Consider the following 19,517-nt stretch of genomic DNA (forward strand, 5'->3'; position numbering starts at 1 on the left):
CCAAAAAGTCTTCCCTAAGAATGGACCAGCGTAATCGATGTGAATTCGAGACCATGGTTTAGAAGGCCAGGACCACATGTGAAACGGTGCCTCAGGTGAGTTCAGGGCAGTGGCCTGACACAGGGAGCAATGGCGAACGTAGCTCTAGGTTTTCATCTATACCCAGCCACAAAACATGGCTCCTGGCAATTGACTTCATGGTTACAATCCCTGGATGTGATTCATGTAGCTCATCGCACACCTTGTTTCGACCTTTCTGCAGTACAATGACCCTGCTGCCCCACAGCAGGCAACCAGAATGTGAAGACAACTCATTTTTACAAGCAAGGTACGGCCTCAATTTGTCGTGGAAGTCATCAGGTACAGTTGACCATATGCCACTGATAACACATTGTTTGACCATAGAAAGGGTCGGGTCCACATTTGTCCATTGTTCAATTTGTTTGGAAGTGATTGGAGCATTATGACAGTCAAACACACTCATTTCCATAAAAATTTCTCCCGGTACAAGTACATTACCCACGTTAACTGGGAGTGGTAATCTACTCAAAGCATCAGCACAGCAATTCTCACTGCCAGGATGATACCTTTGTAGAATCGTCATAGGCTACTAACTTCCGAGCCCAATGCTGAATGCGTGCAGAGGCCTGTGGGTTAATTCCCTTACTCATTGAACAGGGATTGCAATGGTTTGTGGTTGGTTACAAGCCCAAATTGTCGACAGAAGAGATACTGATGCATCTTTGTTACACCAAAAATACATGCGAGAGCTTCTTTTTCAACCATGGAGAAGTTACGCTCTGCTGCTGACAAAGTGCGTGATGCATAGGCTTCAGGCCGTAGTATACCGTCATTACGTTGCTGTAACACACAGCCAATGCCATAAGACGAGGCATCACAGCTGAGAACCAATGGTTTAGCAGTATCGTAATACATCAATACTTTAGATGAACACAGCAACCGTTTTGCCTCGGCAAACGCCTTACTACACTGCGTACACCATCGCCATTCAACACCTTTACGAAGGAGTTTGTGGAGAGGCTCGAGGACAGTGCTCAGATTCGGAAGAAAGTTACAGTAATAGTTCAACATACCCAGGAAAGCTTTGAGCTCAGTCGTGTTCGCAGGAGTCGGAGCATCCTCGATAGCTTCCGTCTTGGACATGCTGGCCTTATGCCATCAGCACTGACAATACGACCGAGAAATTCCACTTCGGGTAACATAAATCGACATTTGTCACGTTTCACCTTAACACCGGCTTCAACAAGATGTTTGAGAACCGCCTCAAGGTTACACAAATGTTCAGCATCATTGCGGCCGATGATCAAAACATCATCTTGAAACACTACAACATTTGGAATTGCTTTCAGCAGATTCTCCATATTGCGTTGAAATATAGCAGCGGCTGATTTGATTCCAAAAGGACAGCGGTTATAAACAAACAACTCCTTGTGAGTGTTACAACATGTATACTTCTTGGAGTCCTCATCAAGCAACATCTGAGTAGAAGCAGATTCCAAATCCAGGCGGCTAAACTTCTTTCCACCAGAAAGCGTAGCGAACAAATCATCTGCCTTGGGCAGAGGATAATGGTCCTGTTTGGAATACCTGTTGATTGTTGTTTTGTAATCACCACAAATCCGAACACTACCATCTGACTTTAATACAGGAACAATTGGACATGCCCAATCACTGAACTCAACAGCACTGATAACACCTTCCATCTGCAGGCGGTCGAGCTCTGCCTCGATCTTTGGACGCATCATGTGAGGTACAGACCTCGCTTTACAAAAGATTGGCTAAGCACTCTCATCCACATAGATTTTAACTTTAACACCTTTAAAGGTGCTGACACCACCTCCAAACAATAAGGGGTATTTGTCAAAAATGGCATTGTGATTAACATCACAAGCCATCAATTTGGTCACAGGCCAATCAAGTTTGATTAACTCAAGCCAATTACGTCCAAACAATGTCGGCCCATTTCCCTGAATGATCCACAAGGGTAGTTTCCGTGACACATCATTGCAGGTGACCTTCACCTCCGCACTACCACTCACAGGTATCAGTTCATTGGTGTAAGTTCGCAACTTGGCGTTCACCGGTCTGAGTACCGGTCTCGCAGTCTCCTGGCTGAACAGCCTATTGAAAGTTTCGGAACTTATGATCGACTGGCTGGCCCCGGTGTCCAGCTCCATCTCCACGGCAATGTCATTCACCCTGACATCCATCACAATGGGTTTGCTTTTATCCGACATACTGAACAAATCATGCTCCTTTGAAGCAGGAGGTATTGCTTTACCACCGGTCACTGGCGTGGCCAAACCGATCATGTGGTGATTCGTATCGTGTTGGGATGTCTGGCGACAAATCTTGCATAGATGGCCAAGTTTCCCGCAGTTATGATGGGAGCAATGTTTTAAACGACACAGGTGGGGAAAGTGCCTGCCCCCATAATGCCAACATGGTTTACCTGTTGGAGAACCAGACGATCCACTGCTCTGCTTTAGCACAGACGATGTCGCATTATGAAATGAGGTGATGTGTTGAGCAGATCTGTGAAATTGATGAATGCTGGGCTTCACAGCTGATGATGATTAGCTCAGTTTGTTCACGTCATTGCATGGACTCGGCTGGGAGTCTCGCTGTCTGCCGCTGATAACACGCAGCCCCTCATCCGTAGTCGTGCAGGCAGTTGCGATTAACACAGCTTTAGTCAGATCGAGATCGGGAACAACAAACAATTTCCGGAGAATCGTTTCCTTATTAATGCCAATAACAAAAACATCTCTCAACATCTCGTCCAACGTGGCACCTAATTCACAATGTTCAGCCAATCTGTGAAGGTCAGCAATAATCTCAGACACCGACTGACCTTCCTTCCTCCCATGAGTGTAGAACTTGTACCGAGACACAATTTCCCCAGGTTTCGGCTTGTAGTGTCTGGCCACAATCTCAACCAGTTCATCGAAGGTTTTGTCCTTCGGTTTATCGGGAGTAACCAGATCCTTCATCAGGGCATATGTTGTTTTGCCACACACTGTGAGCAGAACGGCCTGGCGACGATCAGCATCTTCTGCCGCTGCCATCTTTTTAGCGATGAAGTATTATCCCAATCAATTAGCAAAGTCTTCCCAGTCCTCATCTGGCTGGTACTCCACCAGAATCCCCACGGACGCCATTGTGAGCAATGCCGACTTGGTAAAGCACTGAACTCGTCGCCAATTGTGGCTTATCCGAAGGATTGTGGGGTGAAAGGCCAGACACCACATAAGTTGAAGTTCCACGTTTATTACCCAGGGAGACGCACACTGCGCATGCGCATGGCGGTAGCCTCACAGAACATGAACATCCCATCTCATCTTCAATTATCTTACCCATTCTCCTGCTCTTGGTATACTCTGAATCATATGGTGAGGCAGTTGCTTTAAAACGACTTGCATTCTCCTCCTGGAAGGCAAATCCGACCGAAGGCAACCTCAGATCATGTCACAAATGCAACAAGTGTGTCTCCTCTCATGAGAGCCAGAAAACAACATCTGTCCTATCTCAAGAATGAGCTTTCAAACTTGTCTCCCCCCTCTAAACCTGGTGGCACCTTGTGAAGTCCATTTCTCGTGTATGCTCCCCTTCCATCCCTTCCCTCACTTCAAATGGCACCACAGCCGACTCTGCCCCTGAGAAGAACAAATGCCTCAATTCTGTTTGCTTCAATATCTTGTGTCCCGAACCCCTCCCTCTCTGTAACCTTCCTTCCCAGTCATCCCCAACTGCTCCTGAATTGTGCGTCTTTTGCAACTGAAATGGTGGAAAAGTTTATGGCAACCATCGACTCTGACTGCAAATGGACCGGACGACAACAGCTCACTTGTCCTAAAAAGTGCTCTGCTGTTCTTGCACTTCCTCTTCCTGTCAGTCATTTTCACTTCACCCTATCTGTCATGTCATTTACCATAGGTCATCTTCCATCTGTTTGGAAATCGGCCAACATCACAGCATTACATAAAAAGGTGCACAAACGGATCTCCTAATCACAGACCAATTAGCTTACTTCCAATCATCAGCAAGGTCATGGAATCTATCATCTCAGTTGACATAAAATCATTCCTTTTCTCCAACAGCCTCATCTCAGGTCATCAATTCTTATTCAGACCTGATCACCTTGCCTTGGACATGTTGCTTCTACTCTCCTAATGATGGATGGAGGCCCTCAATATGAGACAGAAGATGAGGGCCGTCTCTGGATGTACCTCGAGAATTTGACACAGTCTGGCATCCTGCCTTGCTCTCCAAACTGTCTGGCTCTGGAATCCAAGATCAACTCCACTCTTGGATTACTGACTTCCTCCACTCTCGTAGACGTGTGGCTCTCAGCAGAACCCTTTCATCTCATCTCCCTGTCAAGACTGGAGTAGCCCAAGGCAGTGTTCTAAGCCCCATATTATTCCAAATCTTCATCAGTGATCTCACTGACTCTGGAAAATCCTCTATCTCTTTGCTGATGACTCCACACACTGCCGAGACTTCTCTCATCCATCTGACAGACAGGCATCTGACCTTGACAAAATCGCAAACTAATCAACGACTTGGAATATGTCTTTCAATCCTGAGAAATCCCACACCCTCCTGAGTCTCTGTCTGTAATTCTGTGTGTGTCTCTGTCTGTGTCTTGCTGTCTATCTCTCTCACCAAAAGGACCATACTGCAAATCCTCCCATCTACTTTCTCACTCCACCTCACTGTTGGTGTTTCCCCTTTCTTCTGCTGTTCCCTTTATGTTGTGTCCTCATTTTTTTCTTTATCATAGTTCTTCCACAAGCCTCGACCATGTAAAAACAAAACAAATACTAACTAAAAAAAAAAAAAAAAAAAAAAAAACCTATCCCCCTTTTCCCATTGAAACAATGTCCTGACCTTCGTGGATTCGACAATCGCAGCATTTTTCAGGAATGTATCGTGTGTGTGTTTTTTTTTATCATGCATAAATGCCTTCCCTACCCCAACAGCAAAGGAATTGTGATTTTTTTTAATGCAATCTAACAATGAAAAAACCCCCAAAAAACCTGCAGTACACTCAATAGTTGTTTAAAAATACAGATTACAGGTATTAAGGCCTCAGGCTTTGGCATTTCATATCATCATCATCATCATCATCATCATCATCATCATCGTTTTACGGTCATTTCCATGCTTGCACGTGTAAACCGTGGTTCACCTAATGGCTGCTTTCCAGGCTGCACGATCCTTTGTTAGACCTTTAACCCTTTGATCGTCTCTCAATGACACGTCCCATGTTTTCCTCAGAAAGCCTCTAGCTCTCCTTCCATTCACATTCATATTTATACACGTCTTCACACAACTACCCGACCACATCCTTTCCACATGTCCGAACCGTCTCAACCTCCCCCTGCACATAACCTCACTAATGCTTTCTATACCTACATAATTCTCTTAATTCCACATTTGGTTTCCTATCGTTCAGTGTCGCATCACACATCCACTTCACCATTCTCATTTCATTTCGTTCACACCTCCGTTCATCCTCCTTTTTCATCACCCATGTTTCACTGCCATACAACATCATGCGTCTAACAAGCTGCATACAATTTTCCCTATAATTGGAGAGGTCCCTATTGATGTCATTAAGGGTACCAACTCCCTAAACCTCCTCCAGATACTTCTAATTCTTGCAATCACTGCTGCTTCCACACCACCACCTGCACCAATCATATCACCAAGGTAACAATTTATCTACACATTCCAGGGATATATCCCCATAAACTACCCTTTCTGCTCGAACTGGAGCCATTTGTTTACCTGTGCAAACAGCACATTTGAAGTCAGGAACAACCTGAAGTCAACCCCCTGATGCCACCACACCTCTTGTGCACACAGCAGTTTCAGGATTTACACAATATTGAATTGCGACCGACACCTTTTCAACAGACAGCACAGGGCCACCTCCCTCTTTTTTTTTCCACATTTCCTTCTCCCATACCACTAATCAGTACTTTTGTTTTCACTTTCAGTCCTCTTGCCTCCATATCCTCCTTCCATTCCGTATATTTACCCATTGTCTCTTTCACACTGTTGACCATCAACACGAGGTCATCAGCATACAGGAGTTCCCAAGGTGAGCCTCCTGTAAATTGCTGTGATATAGCCTCAAGAACCATAATGAACAGGATTGGGCTCAAGACCAATGTTACCTTCACAACTTTCACTTCAAAATCCTCACTCTGCACTCCATTTACCTTCACAGAAGTTTTTGAGCCATCATACATCACCATGACTACCTCAACTAAGGCCTAAGTCACATTTGCCACGGCGGCCATGGGGTCTCCAAAATCTACGGCCACAAGCAATTATAAGGCGGCCGCAGTATTTCCATGGTCATACAATGTAGCAGTCACATATGTTTTTATTTTTCGGGGAGCCGCACGGCGTAATTATAAATTGTGGAGACCGAAAACGTGGGGGTGCCGTACGGTCTTTGATTTGATGTTGCATGGTGACCTTAGGGCGTCCCTGTGGCGGCCATAGAATTTTCAAGGCAGATGCAAGGTGCCCGCAAGGCGACCGCAGGGGGGCTCTAAGCCGAACGTGCGGCCAGACGGACGGTAACGAGTGGGTTTTTTTTTAAACCAGTTCTTTTGTTTCGGCTTGTCGAATTGCTACGGCGAACGTAGAAATGAAAAACGTTATAACTCTGCGTTATAATTCCACGGCGACCCTACGGCCTGTAAAATATAGCCAAACGGCATAGGGCCACCCTGAGGCCACCTCAGAAACTCTGCGGCCGCCACACGTTTGTCAATTCAGAGGATGTACGGCCGCCGTATCCTCGCCGTAGAGCAAATGTGACTTGGACCTTACCAATCCTGTGCACCTAACTTTCTCATAGACCATTGCACCACCTTCCGAGGCACTCTATTGAACGCCTTCTCCAAATCCACAAATATAAAGTACAGTTTCTTCCACAGATATTTTTACCTGTAAATATAAAAATTGCCTCTATCGTGCCCCCTTCCTGGTATGAAATCGAATTGCATTTCATGTATATTAACACACTCTCTTATCAATTTATCGATGACTCTCTCTACCACTTTCATTCCATGGTCCAGCAACTTCAGACCCCTACAGTTGCTCCGAACTAAGGCATCACCCTTCCCTTTATAAATATTCACCATTGCACTCTTTAACCAGTCATCTGGGACATATGTCTCCCTTATAATTGCATTTACCAATTTTGTGAATAAATTCAGAATCTCTGCAGCAATACCAGTGTTGCCTGCCGCTTTACCATTTTTCATTTCATTGATGGCTTTCTTTACGCATTCATTCTTTATCTCAGGTGGTGGGCTCTGCACCGGCTCAACTGCCTCCAGAATATCCCTGTTCCAAGGAAACTCCGAATTTAGCAGGCACTCCTAGTAACTCCTTCAAGCATTTCTAATCTCCCCATATGGTCAACCAGTACATTTCCCATATCATCCTTCACACACTGTTCTCCTAAGAGATCCTTATTTTGACCGATCATTTGCTTTACTATCCTTAATATCTCCCCTCTACTATCTGCATTATTTATCATTTCTGATAACGAATCCTTTACTACCTTTTTAGCCTTCTAAACTTCCTCCTTGCCATACGTTTAGACGCTAAGTATTCCTCCTTATCCCCTCCCTTTTTCCAAATGCTAAACCGTTGTCTTTTTTTTTTTCTTGAATCGCCCGATCCACCTCATTGTTCCACCACCATAGAGCCTCATGTCTAGCTCGGCCCTTAGACCAGCCGCATGTCTCATCAGTAGCACACAGCAGCCCATCTTTTAAAGAGTCCTAGTAACTCTCTACATCTTCTCTGACCATATAGTTTCCAAGATTAATTTCCAAAAGTTCCCTATAAATGTTCCTTTACATTCTGATCTCTTCGCTTCCATATTCTTCTCCTTGGGACATAAGGTTTCCTCTTTTCACTACTCCAACTTAACTTTACATCACACACTAGCAGCTTATGTCGTTTGGCACATTCTTCTCCACCTGTTGTTTTCACATCTTCAATCGACTTCCGATGTAATCTTCTAACTAGAAAGTAATCTGGCTCTTTATACCTCCTGACTCATAAGTGATCAGTCTGCTCGGCCTCTTCTTAAACATTGTGTTGCAGACGATCATATCTAAAGCGTCCCCAAACTCAAGTATTCTTACATCTTCATTGTTTCAAGCTCTGAACGTTAACCCACCATGCATACCTTCATATCCTTCTGCCAACTCTCCAACATGTCCATTCAAATCCCCTCCCATCACAACAACTTCTCTCTCACTAATCTTTGAAGCAACATGCACCAGTGTGCCCCAAATCTCATCCTCCTTCTCCTCACTTAATCCTGTCTGTGGGGCGTATGCTGATATGTACTTTAATTAATGTACACTTATCAAACAGCTTCAGGAATATAACTCTTGTATTTACCCTCCTAACCTCCAACACCCTCTCCACCCACTTATCAGCGACCTTGATCCCAACACTGCCAGTTCCTGAGTCACAACCTATCCAAAATAATTTTCCCCATCATTTTTACCTGTGACCATTCTTGCAGCACCACCCCTCCACCTTGTTTCTTGCACATAGCATAATCCTCTCTTCTGTGGCTCAAAGTTTCCGCTATCTCACCAGCTCCACCACGCAGCGTACCAACATTCAGATTAGCAACTCTAATACCTATCTTGTCATGCTGAGTGGGTGCTTTATGTGTGACAGGTTTGTTCTCATTTGTAATTTGTACAGCCATAGAGTTCAAAGAAGAAGAAAGTGAGGGAATCTGAGTATGAAAGCCACCCCCACGGTACATGCCATAGCAACCCCAGACATCAGCGTGTTTGCATGACCTGATTCTGTAACACCAGCAGTCTAGTGGCCTCATGGATGGCCCACCCCAGCCCACTTCAGGGACACCCATCCATGCGTGACATGGCCCTAAAGCAGACAGGGTATTATACACCTGCTGAAAGAGCAGCCTGCCAGTACACTATGACTCGGTTCGGGCTCCTGTACTATCAGGCGATAAGTGCCAACCTGTTAAGACATCCTGTAACCTCTGGACAATACAGCAACACTGCCCTGTGTCTCAACGACAACTAATCCAGATGGGGTACAAATTCAGGTACCCATCTTTCCAAAAGGCATGTTTGAGGCATGTTTTTTTTGTGGCCGGATGCCCTTCCTGACACCACCAGAGTATCGGCTGTGGGCCTAACCTTTGTCTAAAGAGACATACCCTACAAGGCAGCAGGAGGATTTGCAATCAGTTTCCTTCTCCTCGGTGGACTGCCTATCAAGGCTAAAGAGCTCCACCTGCCTTGGTTGGATTGGTGAGTGTCAAAGCATGTCCTCACACCGGAGAACCATACACACTACACCTCGAGGGTACCAACCTGCTCCAAGATCCTCCAGACATTTAGCTATTGCCAAGAGCACTATTGTCATGGTGCACCATGAGGAGGGAGTCTGAAAATCTTGGCCGAGGGTTGAGGCGATGTCCCGGAAGGAAGGACTTGCGCACGGTCTTCTTTTCGCTCACAGAGCTATCCAGCAACCGTAGCTAAAAGCAAGGACTGTTAAACCACAACTCACCTTATTACAGCACTCGACGCATACACCTGCCCTGTGGGAAACCATGCACACCACTCGGCACACTGCAAGGATAGTTCCCCATCATATGGCATTGTCTGATAAAGAAGCAAGAGTTGGATGTCCCATTTCAGATTGAAGTTGTTGTCGAGGCTCGATAGAAAGTGGTGAGCAGGTCTGAACGCTCCTCTAATTGGATTATTCTTGTCAATCATACTGCGCAGCACAACTTGGATAATATGGGTGGCCCTCGAGATGTCAGTTTTTTTCTCAAGAAGAGCATTCTAACATATTCATCATGTCTTGCTTTCCAAAAAGCATGGGTTGCCACATGTATTAGAATGAACTCTATTTTCAAATGGTGAGACTGATAATATGAAGTGCACCAAACTGCTGAGTTTAACCAAAACGCTTTACTTGAATAAAATGCTTTCAAAGCAACTGCAAGTTGCAATACCAATGGTGAATGCAGTGAAAATAAACCTTCATAATCATCAGCTTCTGGCATACTTTTCTCATCTGATTGGTACAACCTTTACATCTGATTGTGACAAATTTTATTTGAGATTCCAAATTGAAATCTATCCTGAATATTGTCATTCACTGTTCTCAATCAATTGCAGTTTTAAATTTAAACAATATTTTTTCCCCCTCTCTTTCTTATCAAACTGGCAAAGATACTTTCAGATGTATCGTGTCCATGATGTAATGCAGATGAGATGATGTGCGATGTGTTATGAAGATGGACACGATGCACATGTTAAATGACAAGAAACATTGAGGTACAAAAGTTAAAATATAACCTTTAGTGAAGGTTTTAGTCATTTACTTTGAACATGTTAACTTTTCTCGAAATGGCTCAAACTGCATTTTCAAGCGTCTTTGGCCTTTCAGATTCTGGGGGCCTTGGTATCCCCACAGGCTCTGAACCTAACAGCTCCAAGTTGCAGCATTTGATTAACACCATTTTCCACTCAACAGACATGTACTTTTACCAGCATGCAAAACTCTTCGTTACATTCTAAGAAAATACCTTGTGTAGGTTTTATGGTGAAATGAAACTTTTTTGTGTGCTGTATGGAGAAGCATCCATGTAACATGAGTAAAGTAAAAAAAATGAAAAACAATCGGCTGTTAACACGCTCAGCACTTTTTCAAACTTTTAATGACATTAATGGTGAAATTAAAAGTTTTCAAACTTTTAATTTCATTTATGTTTAAATATTCCTGGTAGATGTTCTATCTCAAGTTAGAATGCATCTTGTTGAGAGATGATATCAAGATGAATGTTTTTATTTACATTTAAATACAGTGCTGAATGATTTGCTCATGGATTTGAGCGGGATGGTAAAGATTAAACTGTTTAAATGCCAGGAACAGACAGCTTCTAACGTCAAAATTGACCGCTTCCCTTCCTGCTCTTCTCCACCCCCCGCAGGCCTCTCCCCCCGGAGAGGTCCCGATGCGCTTGGCTGCCGGTGCAGCTGATGGTGATGGACGTAAGGGTGGCGATTCGTGGGTGTGACAGTTTAAATCTCCAGTATGTACCATGTCTTAAACTATGCTCATCGCATTGGTGTCTTTCCCGTTTTGACTCCATTAGCCATGTAGTCAGCCACCTGTCAGCTGGACTAGTTCCGTACTTTTGCCAAACATTTTCACTCTCCTTGGTCACATTTTAATGATTTTTAAGAATCGTGCAAGAACAAATATCGATTTTGAACTTTCATCACTTTGCAGCAAGACATTTTTACAGGTTGATGTTGCAGCAACAAATAATTGACAGTAGGAAGAAATTGTATTGGTAAATACCATTTTGGCAGAAAGCCTGGGGGTGTTTGACAGCTGCAGTTCTATATTATTGTATTTTTTTTCAACGTACTGTTGTGTGTATGCCACCCAAAGCCGCAAATGGTCTTCGACGGAAGCTTTACACGCCAGATTTAATCCCGTGAATAGCTGAACTAAAAGGCAAAATTTAGGCAGCGCACCACCCAAGCGGTTGTTGTGACATAGTCTCATTTGTGTTAACGTGTGATGAGCCAAACAGATTACCCGAATTACTTTATTTCCTTCCAGGGTTTCTCAATAATCTGATTTATGCAGGAAAGATGACCTGTACTTAACGTACACAGGCTTAAAAAAAAATTGTATATTGATATCAATTGACACCTCCCATACTAGTGTGTACGACTTGTGAATGTCTTTATAACTGTGGAGGAATAATGGGAAGGGTTTAAAACAGCAAAGCGATTACCTTGTGTTGGCCTTCTTGGTTGCTTTACGCAGCTTCTTCAGCTCGACGAGGATCGGAGGTGTCGATTTATTAATATTGCGGGCCTGTGGTCGGGTGAGAAGACCACTAGGTGGGGGAAGCTATCTTGGCTCCCACCAGACTCCCCGGAATTGTAGGCCGTCGCACACGGATAATTCCGTGACGCGGCGGGTCGCTTAGCTGACCGTGGACGCCAATAACCACTGCGTGACCTAGAGTCCTCCCGTCTGTGGGTTAATCGGGTTACCTAATAAATCACGTAAATTAATTACCGGGGAACACGGCCTCGATACACATTGTCTGAACCGGATCACTCTACCAGATCGGATCACTTTTCCGGATCGGATGCAGCCGAGCGACACTGCCAAGGATGTACCGGCTAAAAGGAACGCACCGTTGGGAATAAAGTCCCGGCTAAACTAGGATTCGGACCATGCTGGATCAATGCAAGAAAAGACAAAAACGAGCAGGGAACATTCCTAATAATAATTTATTAACAATGGGTGAGGAATGGTATGTGGTACGATAAGATTTACTGGGGTGTGTTGTGCAGAGATAGGGGAGAGAGGTGTGGTGCAGCAAATAAACAAGCAACTTACAAAAGGGGGACACAGAGCAGACTTAACGCAAAAATAATAACAATAATAATAATAATAACATTAACGATCTTCTACAGTCTTACTTAAGCAGATAGGTGCCAGGACACACGCACACATGCACACACACACACACACACACACACACACACACACACACACACACACACACACACACACACACACACACACACACACACACACACACACACACACACAGAAAACCCGATGAAGAGGGACAATTGCAACAAGAAGGGAGAGGAGTTGAGGCCATGATCTCGGTACCTTTGTTCTTGATTGCACGACGTGCTACCAATACGTTTCTGGGGGGGCGGGGGGATTGTTCCGTAGTGCGATACCTGGCAGCTGGCACATCGTCTCTGGCTTCAGCAGCGCGTGTGGAGGCCGTGTTCGTGAAGGAGGGGCTTCAGTGGAGAAGGGGCGGAGTCCAGAGTGCGTGGATGGAGTAGTAGGCGGGTGGGGTCGACGTCGTGTGGGTGGAGACGAGGAGGCGGAGTCCAGGTAGCAAGAGGCGGGTCGTGCAGAGAAACGAGGGTGAGGCAAGAGCGAGAGAGGTGGAGTCCAGGCAGCAGGAGGCGGGTCATGGCGATGTCGAGCAGTGCGAGGCCAGAGCGAGAGAGCGAAAGAGAAAGGTGGAGGGACCACTCCGACCTTTATAGGACTTGCACCGCGGGGCGGAGGGCCACCCCGAAGCGAAGCGTCATCACCTGAATCGGGCGCTCCGATTGGACCCGACCCCTTTCGTGGCCCGCTAACCTTGGCTGGAAACCGCACCACTTAATTTTCAGCAAGGTCATCTCAGACAGCGGACATATTCCGCTCCGACCCCCACAACATGACACGAATCGCCCACACCGAAATTGGCGTGCGAATCGTCCCGCAAAAACTCCCGGGCCGTGCCCCGGTGACCAGCCGAGGGTCCCGCATGCTCGCTCGGGCGTTCGACCAGCACCGATAAACGCACCCGTTCTGCGCGCGCCAACGTGGCCTGCACTGTACAACATTCCCCGGCTCGATCGCAGCTTCGCTGGCCGTAGAGACCAGAAGACGTTCACCATCCGTGGGGACTCCGCTGCTGCCAGCGAGGGCCGAAGGTACATTGTTATGGATAAATCCATGCATGTTTCGCACAGTATGCGTGGATCTGCCATGGCCCACGTGGTCAGTGCTCGCGTTCGCCAGATTCTGCTAGCATGTGCGTGGGACAAACACCAATATGTGTCAGATCTTGAGGAAATACGATACAAAGTCGCGAGCGGTGCATTCGTGCCCTGCTTTGTACGATAAAGTCGCGAGCGGCATCCGTGTCTGCCTTCGAGCACATTCCATACAGTGCGCGTGGTTCGTCCATTTCGCACGTGGCCAATGGTCACGTCCACATGGCTGCTAGCGTGTGCGTGGGGCGAACACCAATATGCATCAGATATTTGGTTGAAAAGGAACGCTCCACTTTTACTTCGCACACTCGTATCCCGAGTGGTGGTGGAGTCGCCTTTATCGGCCTCCGTATGCGTTTCATGCAGCGTGGGCGTCGTGCTGGCTTTGTTTCCTGTGTTGTGAAAAACACCATTTGTGCAGCCTCTTAAGAGATATTCATTCGTATGCCTTATTAAATCAACTAGCAATCTTCCCGAGACCATCGGAGGCTCGAGTCGATAATCCCGGACTGCCAAGTGCACTGTCTGACTCGCTGCACACGTTGGGTATTGGGCTCGCTTGGGAACAAGGGCTCTGTGCTGTTCATGCCCGTGCGTCATCGTTTCCTCGCAGTGGCACCGCACGCGCTGGCCTCCGTGAGGGCCCATCTCACAGCGAAGGTGCTCGTGGCTCAGATTTACCTCAGGATTAATCAGAAAAGAAGAGTAGGGACAAAATGAAGTAAAAATGATGTAAGCAAACCCAGCTATGAGATCGCAATGCACGCCCGTTATCCCGCTAGACAAAAGGAAAGGGACTATCTTCACGTATATTAATGGAATAACTGTCTTGGGACCACTATCTGTTGGATGCATGTAGTTCTGAGAACAGCAAAAATATAATCCTATCCACCTGGGTTTAGTTGATTTGGTGAGTGCTGATTGGTAATTCGCTTCATTCACAGGTGAGAGATGTGGGTGGGTCTTTCTGTAATATATATATATATATATATATATATATATATATATATATATATATATATATATATATATATATATATATATATATATATATATATATATATATATATACAGGGTGTCCCAAAAAAATATACAACTTTTCATCTGCAGAGGATGGTCATAACATATATTTTTTAAAAAGATATATGGCTGGATAGAAAGCCTGAAAGGTTGAAGTTTATTGTACCAATGTCAAAACTGCCACCAAAATTTAAATTTTGGTATAGAATCGTCGTTTTCTTTTAGACCACATGTTCGACGTAGATTCCACGTTGTCCGATCACTGCCTGCAAACGCGTTGTCATGTTCTCCATCACTTTGGGAAACGTTTCCTGAGAATGTTCTGGATTTCTCGGTGGATGTTTTCCTTCAGCTGAGCAAGAGTCTGAGGCCTAGGGTTTCCATAGATCCTGTCCTTGAGTGGAGGAGTAAGGTCAGGGGAATACGGTGGCCACTCAACGTCTTCGTAGATGGAGATAAAGCTGCCCTCAAAATGTTGGTTGAGAAAACGCCTTGTTTCCCTGGCTGTATGGGGCGGTACCCATCCTGCTGGAACCACTGAATTCTCATCTGGATCAGGTTGTTTCTCCTACGGGCCTGAGTACTCAGGCAGATAGTCGCCGACAGCTCAGGCAGATAGAATTCCTGAATCATTTCGCGATAGTTCCTCTGGTTTACCGTGCAAGTGCGTCCCTGGTCATCTTCAAAGAAGTATGGACCAATTATCCCATACCAACCAATCGCCACCCACATGGTGACTTTGAGAACAGATCGAGGCACCAGTTCAGTTGATGCATTACCAGGATTTTCAGTTCCCCAGTACCGAAAGTTTTGCTATTTTACTTCCCCGGACAAGTGAGCATGGCATTCGTCCATCATGTGAAGTTTTTTGAGGAAGTCTGCATCTTCCTCCAACTTTCCTGAGAACCAATTTGCAAAGTCTAGTCGTTTGCGTTTCTGTTGATCAGTAAGCACCGTTTCCATTTGAATTTTGTATGGAAAGGCATGAATGTCTTGGCGAAGGATCCTCTGAACGGCGCTCTTATGAATGTTTGTCTCGGCAGAAAGTCGTCGAATCGATTTTTTTGTACTCTGAATGACCACCTGTCTCGCCATTTCCACATTTTCTTCACTACGACCTGTCCTCTTCCGATCACTGTGACCCTTGTGAAGGTCACAGATGGTTCTCACATTGGTAAACTTTGCGATGGTGCACTTTATTGTCCGAAAGTTTGGTGCATGGCGCAAGTGGATACTGAAATGTATCGAGTAAAGACGTTGCACCTTTATGACACTTTTCGTCTGGTGCCAAAGTTCAACAATTTTTGTCCATTGTTGTACGGTCAGTCTTGGCATTTTTCTGGCGCTTGCTCGGTATCAAAATAAACTTCAGGGTCTCTGCAACAAGAAATGAAGCATTAGTGACAAAATTACTGCTTTTTTAGGATCAAACGAAGCATTTTAAAAGTTGTATATATTTTTTTGGGACACCCTATATATATTTTTTTTAATAGGGCACATGACAAACAGTCTAAGATCCTGAATGAAGACATTATAAACAAGAAGGGCACTCAGGAGAGCACATACCTCCTCCATGTAATGCCTGATCCATGAGAACATATCGGGCCCATTACATTTTGAAATATCATGCTATGTAATCGTTTTTGGCCCTATCTCAACAGTGAAGAATCACTTTAAAAATTAAATAATTCTCATATCCGGATCCAGATTTGGATCTTCACCAAAATCGAATCAATTCATCGTGGTCACACACCTAACCTGTCCAAGTTTCATCCAAATCTGTCCAGAGCTTTTTGAGGTTTATATGAGGTGTGTTCAAAAAGTATCCAACCTTAATTTTTCGTGCGTACACAAATGAAGCTAGGGAGGTGTGGTTTGGTGCACGTATGTAGGCGATCCTAATTCGTATGCGTGAATATTTTCCCGCCTGCAGAAGCTGTCAGTCGCCAACAGACCGCCGATGAGTGAGGAAGTGTAAGTGAGCGCCGTCGGATTTTCATTTTTGACAAAATGGCGGAAAAACTTGAACAACGCTACGGCATCAAATTTTGTGTAAAGCTTGGTGATTCCCAAGTGGAAACGATCCGCAAGATTCAACAGGCATTCGGGAACGAAGCAATGGGCACCACACGGATAAAAGAGTGGTACAACCGCTTCAAAGATGGTCACACATCAGTGGAAAGTGAAGCACGTTCTGGTAGGCCCTCAACATCCTGAAATGAGATCGTCATTAACCAAGTGAGGACCCTGCTGATGCAGGATCGTCGAATCACGATCAGAGAACTTGCAGACGAGGTGGACGTCAGCATTGGATCCATTCATTCCATTGTGACAGGATTTGGGCTTAAGGAGAATCTCAGCAAAGTTCGTGCCAAAGCTGCTAATGATCGAGCAGAAGCAACTCCATTTGGAGATCACACAGGACATGCTGGAGACTGTGAACAGCGATCCCAACTTCTTCAACACAGTGATCACTGGCGATGAGACCTGGGTTTGTACGTTTAGGTTCCTACGACCTGGTATCGCTACAACCCAGAAACCAAGTTCCACTCATCACAATGGAAGCATCCAACATCCCTGAGGCCCAAAAAGCAAGGAAGGTCCGCAGCAATGTCAAAGTCATGATGACCGTCTTCTTTGACTCCAGTAGCGTGGTTCATCACGAGTACGCACCACACGGCACAACCATCACCAAAGAGTACTACCAAGAGTTACTGCGTCGCCTTTGTGATGCTGTGCGATGCAAACGGCCGGACCTGTGGGCAGCGGTCAATTGGCAGCTCCATCACGATAACGCACCCGCCCATTCTTCACATTTGATACAGTTTCCTGGCCAAACACAACACACCTGTGCTTCGTCAGGCTCCCTACTCTCCCGACATGGCTCCGTGTGACTTCTGGCTTTTCCTCAAGCTGAAAATGCCCCCGAAAGGGACTAGATTTCAGTCCAGAGAAGACATCATGCGGAATGCAACGGACCAGCTGCGCGTCATCCCAAAAGAGGCGTTCCAGCGCTGCTTCCAACAGTGGCAGAACCGTTGAGAGAAGTGTGTGGCAGCCCAAGGGGACTACTTTGAAGGAGATTAGTGTAAGTTTGTTGTATCTGGATACGAGTATTTTTTATGAACAAAGGTCGGATACTTTTTGAACACACCTCGTATACATGAGTTTTTTTTTGAGGATACGAGTGTGCGAAGTAAAAGGGGAGTGTTCCTTTTCAACCAATATCTGATACATATTGGTGTTTGCCCCATGCACATGCGAGCAGAGTCGTGTGTATATATATATATATATATATATATATATATATGATATATATATATATATATATATATGATATATATTTTTGAGATGCTATTATGAGTTTAGCCTTATCTCTCAATGGTGAAGAATCACTGAAAAAATGCGAGTAGTCGGATGCGGATTCAAATTTTCACCAAATTTTAATCAGTTTGTCCTTGTCACACACCCAACCTGTGCACCAAATTTCATCTGGATCCATCCACAACTTTTTGAGATATCCTGCACACAAACAAACACACAGGAGTTGAAAACATAACCTCCTTCACCTTCGGTGGCAGAGGTAATACATTAGAATGGCACTCGGTAGAGTGCATACCTCTGCCAGGCTGAACAGTTTACATTTTGTTTCCCACTGATGGGCTGGATCTGGATTTGGACCTGAACCAAAATCGAATCGGCTTTTTCTTATCACCTTCCAAACTGATCCACCAAATTCGTCCTAACCCGTCCATAACTATTTGAGATGTTCTGCTATATGTAGTTTTTGGCCCTATCTCTGACTGGTGAAGAATCACTTTGAAAATTCTTGTTTTCAGATCTTCACCAAAATCTAATCAATTCGCCCTTGTCACACACCCAACCTGTACACCAAATTTTGTCCGAATCCGTCCACAACTTTTTGAGATATCCTGCTAACAGACAGACAGACAGGAGTGAAAAACAAATCTCTGTCCACCTTTGGTGACCAGAAAGGAGGTGGGAGAAGACAGAGACCACTGACCTGTCTGTAATGGAAACATGATAGGTACATGGACTCGGCTGCATCTCCAGAGATGCCAAATATCTTGAATGCCTTGGTTTCCATGGCACTAAGCTGAACAAGGTGTGTGAGACAGGAGTTTCACCTCAGAGAGTGGAGCAGGAATTATCGAGCTGCGGATGAAGGCCTTGTAGATGAATAGGAGTTCATATGTGCCAAGGAAGGACTTTGTATGATGGAGGATGCCCAGTCAACAACTGGTTTTGGAAGCCAAGTTTGGAATGTGGTTTGCCCAAGAAAGATCATGTCTGATAATGGGACCCAGGAGTATGAGTGACGGAACTTCCTCAAGAGGATTGTTAATAAAGTAGATGGGAGGGTTCACAAATAGTCCTTTCAGAGAGAGATGGTGAGTGTGAGATTTGTCAGGACTGAAAGACATATTCCAAGTGTTTGACCAGCTTGTGGTTTTGTCAAGGTCTGAAGGGAGGGAAGAGGCTGCGGCATGTCTGTATGAAGGATGATGGATGTCACGGCAGAGGGTTGAGTCATCAGCAAATAGATAACTGGGATTTTCCAGAGGGTCAGAGAGATCATTGATGAAGATCATGGATAGGACTGGGCCCAAAACACGACTTTGGGGCACTCCAGCCTTAACAGGGAGAGGAGATGAAAGGATTCCATTGAGAGCCAAACATTTACCAGAGTTGAGGAAGTCAGTAAGCAATGTGTGGAGCAGTCCTTGGATGCCATCGGCACAGAGTTTGGCGAGTAAGGCAGGGTGCTAAAAGCTTGAGATATTTTGAGAAAGATGGCCT

At 45.2% G+C, this 19,517-nt stretch overlaps 1 protein-coding gene across 10 annotated transcripts in view; it reads left to right on the forward strand.

Moving 5' to 3' along the window:
* Positions 1–19,517, forward strand: part of LOC147018191 (splicing regulator ARVCF-like) — a 163,196-nt gene that overhangs the window by 131,097 nt on the left and 12,582 nt on the right. For 9 of the 10 annotated variants that reach the window (XM_085897640.1, XM_085897645.1, XM_085897641.1 and 6 more), the window contains one exon: positions 11,066–11,167. The exons of the other annotated variant lie outside the window; for it this stretch is intronic. In XM_085897640.1, coding sequence (XP_085753766.1) covers positions 11,066–11,152 — 87 coding nt within the window. In that variant the 3' untranslated portion in view covers positions 11,153–11,167. The remainder of the gene's footprint in view (positions 1–11,065; positions 11,168–19,517) is intronic. 10 annotated transcript variants of the gene reach the window in all.

The sequence above is a fragment of the Eptatretus burgeri genome, chromosome 10 (genome assembly GCF_056783735.1).
Source record: "Eptatretus burgeri isolate ZD-2024b chromosome 10, Ebu_testis_v1, whole genome shotgun sequence".
Classification (NCBI taxonomy): Eukaryota; Metazoa; Chordata; class Myxini; order Myxiniformes; family Myxinidae; genus Eptatretus; species Eptatretus burgeri.